Raw genomic sequence first — 10,767 nt, 5'->3', positions numbered from 1 at the left:
TTGGTAGATTTCACTACGTAAAATTTATTTATATATATATATATAAAAAAAGTATAACACTGGAGCCTAAAACCATTCTCTTGTAGAATACATATTGGCATTGAAACAGTTTAAAGAAATGAAATGGCTATCTACAAAAAGTTAGTTTTGATTGTTGTATTCCCCCCATACTTTATGTGTCTTCACACATAAAGAAAATTTTCAAACATTTTATACTCAGCAATTTTTTAAAAAGTACACTGTTTTCCACTGCTATGGTCTTTATAAAGGACTTGACTTAAAATTTCAAATAAAAAAGAATTAAGGTTCTAGGATAACTGTGTCTTTTAAGAGCATCTTTATACAGAACAATTTGGACCGGCATGCAGGCAACTTCTTTTGTTGTTACATACCTGTATCAGGAAAATTACACCCATTTTACAGAAAAATCCCAAAACATATACTGCAGTAAGCTCAAAACAGTGTGAAAAAGACCAGTGTGAATGGCACACAAAAATCGCTTCTTTATACACTAACTGGAATTCCTGATCATGAAGTAGGCATAGGGAAATCCAGTCCTTAGGGCTTTGCTCTCTGAAAGAACACCTGTAAATAAAGTATTAATGCAATAAATACTAATGTCAGAAGATACCACTTTCACCTGAAGAATGGCTCCAAGTTTCTGAGTGCTAGCAGTGTTCTTTTGTAACATATGATAGATATTTAGAACATTTCGCATGCCTTATATATCCAATATGTAATCCAAGGTAAGAACTTTCTGTTCTGGAGAATTTGGTAAGTCTAGATATAACTTATGCTGACATCACCCAACTGGGGAAGTAGTGAAAATATGGTATTATCTCTCTGCTATGGAAATCAAGTGGTCAGAAGAAAACATGCTCTTGACACCTTTTTACTGATTGGTACTATTTCAAAATTAACACTGGTAAATTAAATATTGAGGCTGGGCACAGTGGCTCACGCCTGTAATCCCAGCACTTTGGAAGGCTGAGGCGGGCGGATCATCTGAGGTCAGCAGTTTGAGATCAGCCTGACCAACACAGAGAAACCCCATCTCTACTTAAAATAGAAAAAATTAGCCTGGTGCGGTGGCGCATGCCTGTAATCCCAGCTACTTGGGAGGCTGAGGCAGGAGAATCACTTGAACCCAGGAGGCGGAGGTTGTGGTGAGCTGAGATGGTGCCATTGCACTCCAGCCTGGGCAACAACAGTGAAACTCCGTCTCAAAAATAAATAAATAAATAAATAAATATTGAGGAGGAAACAAGTCAAAGCTAAACACAGCAATTCTAACCCCATAAGGAATTTACTATTTATTTGATGATTCAAAAGTACCTCCAAGTCAAAATTTGAGACAACAAAGGAGTTGGCTAGAGGCTGTGCTAGGCATAGCCTAGTACTACACACTGCCATCCATAGCAGGTCAGGTGAGCATCAGACACAATTCACTGTTCTCAGTAAGGACAGTGATATGGTTTGACCCTGTGTCCCCACCCAGATCTCATAGCTCCCATAATTCCCATGTGTTGTGGGAAGGACCGGGTGGGAGATGACTGAATCATGGGGGCAGGTCTTTCCCATGTTGTTTTCCTGATAGTAAATGGGTCTCACGAGATCTGATGGTTTTAAAAATGGGAGTCTCCCTGCACAAGCTCTCTTTTTGCCTGCTGCCATCCATGTAAGATGTGACTCACTCCTTCTTGCCTTCTGACGTGATTGTGAGGCCTCCCCTGCCATGTGGAATTGTGAGTCCAATAAACCTATTTTGTAAATTGCCCAGTCTCAGATATGTCTTTATCAGCAGCGTGAAAATGGACTAATACAGACAAGAACAGTATTGATAGTGCCCTAGTACCTAGGAGATTCATTTAACAGATAATCTACTGACTATGTGCAGGGAAAACAATGATCACTATATAGGCAAAAGAAAACCTTAGAAGGAGACCGTGCTTAAGGCAAACACAGAAAAATGGGTACAGTTCATACAGAAGTTGGGCTGCTATTAAGGCAGGATTTTTGAAGAACTACAAGAACAGTAAAGACCATTTCTGCAAGAAAAAACAGAAAGGTAGTCTCAGGTCAGAATACGAAAAAAAAAATTAAGTGCCAAACTGAGAAACATGAATTTGTTTAGGAAGATTATGAGGAAGGCGAATAAATATCAAAGGACTATTTGAAGAGTCAAACACATCAGCCTGGCTAGAACAAGAGAAGAAAGATCAGAGTAAGATAACATCAGCCTACACCAGAGCAGCAGAGACAGAAGAGAGGATGAGGAAAGAATCTGCAAGATCTGAGGATCAATCAGATGTGAAGGGAGGAGTGAGCACAAAAGAATGAAATTCATTTTTTCCAACTAGAATAATAATGCTAACACTGATAGTTATGATCACTAAGATAATGTCATCACTGAAGAGAAGTTGGGCCCAGAAGGAAGACTTTTTACAAAAGCTATGCAGATGAATAACCACATCTGGAGCATAAGCCTTCTACAGGGTACCTAGATCTACTGTTACAGACACCTCTAATAGTGAGGATTGAGTCCTTAAATTCAGTTTGACTGATGGTTATTCAACAGGGGTTACTCGCGTAGGCACTTTGCTTTTTTATGGGAGGATGGCAAAGGGGAGGGTTCCCAATGATTAAAAAAAAAAAAAGCCCTCAATATTCTTCCACACAAACTCTCTGAGATGTTTAAGCTGACAAACTACAACTAAGAAAAAACTGAAAAGGGAAAATGTTAGAAACACAGTCAAAGGATGACACACTTAAATTATTTACTGTGCAGAGCCCTTTGATTTACAAATTCCACTGAATGTCTTCACCAAAAGAACCAGGTGCTACACTAAGTTACCTGCTGCTGAATTTAATATAGTGCTTTGTCTTCAAATTATCTGAGTGAAGATAATAAAAAATAAACAATTCATCTTGTCACACTAACTTTATTTCTAGATCATGAGCTCCTTATGGGAAGGGAAAATTACTCATAGTTGTATTTGCAGCCATTACTGTAGTACTTGGTACATAAAAAGCAGTCATGATGTATGAAATGAATGACTACCTAAGGTAAGACCAAGATAGTTTCATCTCATGAACTTGATTATAACTATGAATACCAAATAAACATGTGACACTTTTTGTTGATTTACAGAGTTAAAAAAAAAAAATCAGTAATTTCGTAAATGTAAAAGGAGGCTTGATGGCCCAAATCTGAGGATTCTCGTTTTTGTCTGTTTTACAGTTCAAATGTTTCAAAATAGGATATAAGCAAGTATCTCATTCTTCTGTTTTTGTATTTTTAGCCCCTTCTTTTCAACTTAATGTAGACAACTGTTCCTGAACATTTCTTATTCTCCTAATCCCTCTAGTTTCTATTTAATTACATCATGAAACTATAAAATAAAACTGGCATTTTCTCACCAATATAATCAAAGGTGTACACATTCAGTGTGCTTACCTAACTTATGATCTTTTGCAACAGCTTAGTTAAAAGGGACTTCACATAAACATCTATAATTGCAGATATGTATTCTCTCTTGACTCTCAAACATTACCTAATTGTATGAAGATATGTCAGCTTCACAAATACCTACCTTTAAGTAATTTTTAAAAACTTTAGCATCAGGCTGCTGAAGCGCTTGACAAAACTCCTGGGGGGTGGGGAAAAGAGGGAGAAAGAACAAATGTATTTGTATTAAATCCATTGTAATTCATATCCACAGGTTTTTTTTTTTTTTTTTTTAATTTTTTTTAAGAGATGGTCTTGCTCTGTCATCTAGGCTGGAGTACAGCGGTGTGATCATAGCTCACTGTAGCCTCCAACTCCTAGGCTCAAAGGACACTCCCACCTCAGCCTCCCAAGAAGCTGGAATTACAGGTATAAGTCACTGTGCCTGGCTCTTTTTTAAAAAAAGCTGTAGTTAAAAACACTTAAAACTTATCACGTTAACCACTTTTACATGTACAGTACAGTAGCATTAACTACATGCACACTGTTGTACAACAGGTTTCTAGAACTTTTACATCTTGCAAAACAAGCTTGCTTTCTGCCTCTTAACTGAAGAACTCCCCATTTTCCCCTGCTCCAGCCCCTGGCAACCACCACTTTCTGCTTTGGTGAGTCTACTTTAGAAATCTCCAACAAATGGAATCATATAGCATTGTCTTTTAATAACTGCCTTATTTCATTTAGCACAATGTCCTCTAGGTTCATCCACATTATAGCATATGACAAGATTATTTTATAAATCAGGCTTAATATTCTATTGTATGTATATACCATATACCATATTTTGTTTATCCATTTATCTGTCAAAGGAATTTAAGGTTGCTTCAAATTCATAGTATTTAATTGATCAAGATCAATTCAAACAGTATCTCACCACAGGAGGTTTATAGCATTTTCAAATGTTAGTACTTGTCAAACAGGCTGATTTCACTTTTGAGAACATAGCTCTCCTAGACAAGGTGGACTCATGCCTGATAAGAGTGAGTGGGACAAAAAATACATTGCTATGGCTGCTCACATCTAGTAAGAGGGATAAACAAACAGAGCTAGACCAAAAGAAAAAGAGAATAGGGAATATTCTGCAAAATGTGTTGTCAGACATAAGGCATATTAAAAAGGGAAAACTGAGATTCCTTATCTTTCATAATGAATTACTAAATAGAAAAATAATTTTGCTTCATTTAGCAATCTGGAAGAAGATTAGCTGTAAACTGAATGGTCTAGTTCTACTTTTGGTGAGCACTAAGATCACAATAATAATTAATATTTTCATTAAAATACTAGTTTACTTACGTAACAAATGATAACCAAGAAAGTCATTAATATCTCTAAAGTTAAAGGTGGTATATTGTTAAGTAAGAGATCACAAATTCATTAAAAATGAGTTAAATTCATCTTTTAAACTCATGTGAGATCTACTTTATTTTCGAAAAAACAGCATTATAAAAGCCTCAAAAAAACACCATTGAGGCTGGGCGCAATGGTTCATGCCTGTAATCCCATCACTTTGGGAGGTTGAAGTGGCTGGATCACTTGAGGTCTGGAGTTCAAGACCAGCCTGGCCAACATGGTGGAACCCCATCTCTGCCAAAAATACAAAAATTAGCCAGGTGTGGTGGCACACACCTGTAGTCCCAGCTACTTGGAAGGTTTAGGTGGGAGAACTGCTTGAACCTGGGAGGCAGAGGTTGTGGTGAGCTGAGATCGCACCACTGCACACCAGCCTGGGCGACAGTGAGGACCCTGTCTCAAAATAAAAACAAAAAAACACTATTGAAAGACAGCTGTGTCATGGACTGAAGACTTAATATTGTTAAAATGTTCTCACTACCCAAAGCAATCTGCTGAGGAGAAGTGGTGTCTGCTGTTCTCTTACCCCTCTTTGGTGTCTGACTGCCACCACCTGTGAAGGGGCCCCTCCCCTTCTGCAGTACCCAGACCAGGGTGATGTAGTAGTGTTCAGGGAGTTGGTGAAGGTCACAACAGTGAATTATAACACACCTGGGGAGCTGGGTGAGGGTACCAGGAAATTTGTATTTTTCAACATACCTCAGATCAAAAAAAAAAAAAAAAACCTTGGATGGGGCACGGTGGCTCACGCCTGTAATCCCAGCACTTTGGGAAGCCGAAGTGGGTGGATCACGAGGTCAGGAATTCGAGACCAGCCTGGCCAACATGGTGAAACCCTTTCTCTACTAAAAATACAAAAATTAGCTGGGTGTGGTGGCGGGTGCCTGTAATCCCAGCTACTCGGGAGGTTGAGGCAAGAGAATCACTTGAACCCGGGAGGCGGAGGCTGCAGTGAGCCGAGATCATGCTACTGCACTCTAGCCTGGGTGACAGAGCAAGACTACAGCAAGACCCCATCTCAAACAAACAAACAAACAAAAAACCCTTGGATGCAGATCATGATGTTTGAGAACACAATACCATCACCCTTCCTACAATTCTATTTATATTATGAAGAGCAGGTCCCGGTGGATATAGAGATCAAGATGAATAAGGAGATCATGGAACACATCAAACAAATCATGGGCAAGAATGAGGACACAAGAAAGGAGAGCAGGAGAAAAAGCAGCTCTCTCACCCATCTCATTTTGGCCTTCAAAGTAGTTCTTACAGGAATCTACCCATGAAGTGAAAGGGCAGGCATCCTGCCCGGGCCTAGTGGCATTACCCAAGGAGAAGACAGGGAAGTACAAAGCAACACTGAAAGCCAGTGCCTAGCAGTAAGATCCAAGGCCACTACGGGCTCGGGTCATTGATAAGGGGTTACCTTGGTCACAGAAAAGCCCCTGGTTCTGGATAGGTGCGATGGCTCATGCCTGTAATCCCAGCACTTTGGGAGGCCAAGGCCGGCGGATCACTTGAGGTCAGGAGTTCAAGACCAGCTTAGCCAACATGGTGACCCCCCCCCCCCCGTCTCTACTAAAAATATAAAAATTAGTCAGGCGTGGTGGTGGGCGCCTGTAATCCTAACTACTTGGGAGGCTGAGGCCGGAGAATTGCTTGAACCTGGGAGGCAGAAGTTACAGTGAGCAGAGATAATGCCATGCACTCCAGTCTCGGCGACAGAGCAAGACTGTCTCAAAAAAGAGAAAGAAAAAGAAGATGACTCTGGAAATGTCTTTGCAATAAAAGGGTCCTCTTCCCCACCTTTACACGTTATGTAAAACGACACAGGGGAAAGTATATAAAACTGAGCTGCTAAATGAATATCGCTACTCCATCAGATCAACAAAATGCTTCTTAATGGCCAGGCAAGGTGGTCACACCTGTAATCCCAAGACTTTAGAAGGCCAAGGTGGGAAGATCACTGAGGTCAGGAGTTCGAGACCAGCCTGGTCTCTACTAAAAAAAAAGCAAAAACAAAATTTAGCCCGGCATGGTGGCGCCTGCCTGTAATCCAGCTACTCAGGAAGCTGAGCCATGAGAATCACTTGAACCTGGGAAGCGGAGGTTGCATGCAATGAGCCAAGATCATGCCACTGCACTCCAGCCTGGGCACTAAAACAAGACTCCATCTCAAAAAAATAAAAATAAATTTAAAAAATTTTACAAAGCTTCTTAATCATTCCAAAAACAAAAACCAAAGCAACGTACAGATTCAAGGCAATCCGTATAAAAGTTCCAAGAGCATATTTTATAGAAATAGAAAAAAAAACTAGAATTTACATAAAATCACAAAAGGCCCTGAATAGTCAAAACAATCCAGAGAAAGAGCAAAGCTGGATGTACCACATTTCCAGATTTCACAATATATTTTAATATTACAGTATGAAAACAGTATGGTAACAGCAAAAGACAGACATATATCCTAGCTACTTGGGAGGTAGAGGCAGAGGCAGAAGGATTCTTTGAGTCCGGGAGTTTGTCGTTGCTGTGAGCTATGATGGTGCCATCACATTTGAGTCTGGACAACAGAGTGAGACCCTGTCTCTTTTAAGACAGACATATAAACCAATGGAACAAAATAGAATTTGAAAATCAACCCTGCATATAGTCAACTGATCTTCAACAAGGGTACTAAGAATACACAATGGGGAAACAATAATCTATTCAACAAATGGTGCTGGTAGAGCTGAATATCTATGTGCAAAAGAAAACGAGACCCTTATCTAACACCATACACAAAACTCAAAATGTATTAAAGACTTTATATAAAGTCTCCAAACTGCACAACTAGAAGAAAACACAGAAGAGCTTCAAGATGCTGGTCTTGGAAATAATTTCATTGATATCATGAAAAGCTACATTAGTGGGGCTACATCAAACTAAGAAGCTTCTGCACCATAAAGTAAGCAATCAACACAGCAGAAAGGCAACCTCTGGAATAGCTCGAGAATGGGAGAAAATATTTGCAAACCATTTATCTGATAAGGGGTTAATTTCTAAAATATAAACTCCTTTAATTCAATAGCAAAAAACTTAATAACTTGATTAGAAAGTGGGCTAAAGACTTGAATAGACTTCTGCAAATACAAATGGCTAACAGGTATATGAAAATATGTTCAAACATCACTAATCATCAGGGAAATGCAAATCAAAACCACAATGAGGTATCACCTCACACCTATTAGAATGGCTATCATAAAAAAACAAAAGACAACAAACATTGGTGAGGATGTGGAAAAATTGGAACCCTGCTACACAACTGACGGAAATGCAAAATGGTATACGGCCACTATAGAAAATAGTAAGAGGTTTCTTCAAAAATTAAAAATAGAACTACCATATAATCCAGCAATCCCACTTCTGGGTATTTATCTACAAGAATTGGAATCAGCATCTCAAAGACATATTTGCACTCCCATGTTAACTGTAGCACTTACAATAGCCAAGATGTGAAAATATCCCAAATGAATCTATCAGTGGATTAATGCATAAAGAAAATGTGATATATACATACAATGGCATGTTATTCAGCCTTTAAAAATTGGGAAATCCTGACATGTAATAACATGGATGAACCTAGAACACATTGTGTGAAACAGCCAGTCACAAAAAGAGAAGTAACTGTATGATTCCACTTATATTCGGTATCTAAAGTAGTGAAATTCACAGAATCAGAGAGTAGAATGGTAGTTGCCAGGAGATGGGGGCTGTGGGAAATGGGAATTGCTTATCAATGGGTATAAAGTCTTAAGTTATGCAAGATGAATATGTTCTAGAGATCCACCTATATTTTATAGGTACATCACTGTCCCGATAATTAACAATACTGTGTTGTGCATGTAAAAATTGTTAAGATGGTATATTTCTCATATAAGTGTTCTTACAATAAAAACACTATTGATGAAGAAACAAATTTTGCAATCTACATAAGAGATTGTAATTCTAGTTTTAATCAAAAGTTTGATACTTCATTAACTCCATGTACTACTGGACAAGAAATCTGGAAAATTATATGCCAAGAAACAATATTATACAAATGACTTCTTAAAAGTATAAGGTGACTTTTCAGACACTTTTCTTAAAATACAGTTTCAGATTTACAGATTAAGCCTTGATAAACTTGGTGTACACACAATGAACTACCTGGCACAAAGCTTCAGAACTCTGCTGTGGTCCCCTTCAGCAGTCTGGAAAAGCCTATTAGGCTCCTTTAGAATGTTTTTTTAAAAAAATGCATAAAACATAATACATGGGATTACGACAGAAGCCAATTATACTGAACAATGGTTATCAAACTAAAGTATGGTAGAACAGTAAGGACTTATTAACTTGTTATATAACAAGGTGTAGTGATATTAGTAACTCATAATTTCAAAATGGTGATAAGCATAAACAGTATTTTCAGAAACTGGCAACAACTTATGTAATACGAAAATATTTGTGATTTCTGCTGGCGACAATGTCACAGGCAATACTGCTACTACTGTGATTGCTCGCCTACACAATGGTAAGAAACAGCTCTTACCTGAATTATTTCTGGAGCTACTTGCAAGGAGGGCAGGTATTCTTGTTGAAGATACTGAACACATTCTGGGCCCTAAAGATTAAAAGATACTTACAACTGTTTTCTTGCTTGACATTAATAAGCTTAAAAAGAATTGGAACAATACATGTACACTTTAAAGGCAACATAATATTGTGCTTAAGAACACAGACTCCAGAGCCAGACTGCCTTGGTTTGAAGCCTGGCTCTGGCAACTTTTTCTTTTTTTTCTTTCTTTCTTTTTTTTTTTTTTTTTATTATACTTTAAGTTCTGGGGTACATGTGCAGAACGTGCAGTTTTGTTACATAGGTATACATGTGCCCTGGTGGTCTGCTGCACTTGGACAAGTTACTTAACCTCTCTGAGCCTTGGTTTCTCCATCTGAAAAATAAGATTCTTGGCCAGGTGCAGAGGCTCATGCCTGTAATCCCAGCACTTTGGGAGGACGATGTGGGTGGATCACTTGAGGTCAGGAGTTCCAGACCAGTGTGGCCAACATGGTGAAACCCTGTTTCTACCAAAGATAGAAAAAAATTAGCTGGGCATCATGGCACATGCCTGTAATCCCAGCTACTCAAGAGGCTGAGACAGGAGAATCACTTAAACCCGGCAGGCACAGGCTGCAGTGAGCCGAGATTATGCCACTGTATTCCAGCCTGGGCAACTGAGCGACACTGTCTCAAAAAAGTAAAAATAAAAATAAAAATAAAAAAAATTCAATGTATCTCTCCTTGATGGACTCTTCCTTGCACTAATACCTGGAATTCCTGTTTAATATTAGTGCTCCTGAATCAAAGGATTTATGTTTCCTCCTTCACCTTGGATCTAGGTCACAGTTTAATGACCCATCAGAGGAAACCTGTCTTTAACTGAGAGGCAGTAACCCTGCACTGTTTCCCAGATCCCTCCTACTTTCCTTCTCATCTTTTTCTTATGTCTACCCTGTCTGTGTACCATTGCTTCCTACGCAATGTTCATCACTTTGTAACCTCACTGTTATCACTTTTTAAAAGTGTAGTTTTGCTTGTTTTGAATCAGGGAAAGTAAACTTATACCTCAAGTCAGTCAAAAGAATGAGAAAAATAGAACAATGAAGCAAAACATTTTTTTCTTTTTGATTTTGAAGCAAACACTTTAAATATAACATTGTTTGACTCAATTCTGTATGTTTAAATTAACACTTCTATGGATAAAACAAATACTTCTGAGCTAGAAATACCATCCTTACTGTTTCCTTTCATCCCTCATCCACATCCACCTTGACTGTCTAGCATCCAAACAATGCCATCCAATCTCCTCTCTTGAGACTGTCTTCCCTTG

At 38.6% G+C, this 10,767-nt stretch overlaps 1 protein-coding gene across 2 annotated transcripts in view; it reads right to left on the bottom strand.

The window, feature by feature from the left end:
• XPOT (exportin for tRNA) overlaps positions 1-10,767 on the bottom strand; it is a 44,685-nt gene continuing 33,918 nt past the window's right edge. Inside the window, exons 23-25 of one of the 2 annotated variants that reach the window (XM_023225090.2) lie at positions 9,429-9,500; positions 3,594-3,650; positions 1-585 (exon numbers count right to left, since the gene is read on the bottom strand). In XM_023225090.2, coding sequence (XP_023080858.2) covers positions 559-585; positions 3,594-3,650; positions 9,429-9,500 — 156 coding nt within the window. In that variant the 3' untranslated portion in view covers positions 1-558. The remainder of the gene's footprint in view (positions 586-3,593; positions 3,651-9,428; positions 9,501-10,767) is intronic. The other variant, XM_023225091.1, reaches the window with a different exon arrangement.

This window comes from Piliocolobus tephrosceles, chromosome 10 (genome assembly GCF_002776525.5).
Source record: "Piliocolobus tephrosceles isolate RC106 chromosome 10, ASM277652v3, whole genome shotgun sequence".
Lineage (NCBI taxonomy): Eukaryota > Metazoa > Chordata > Mammalia > Primates > Cercopithecidae > Piliocolobus > Piliocolobus tephrosceles.
This window is presented reverse-complemented; position numbering and strand designations above follow the sequence as displayed.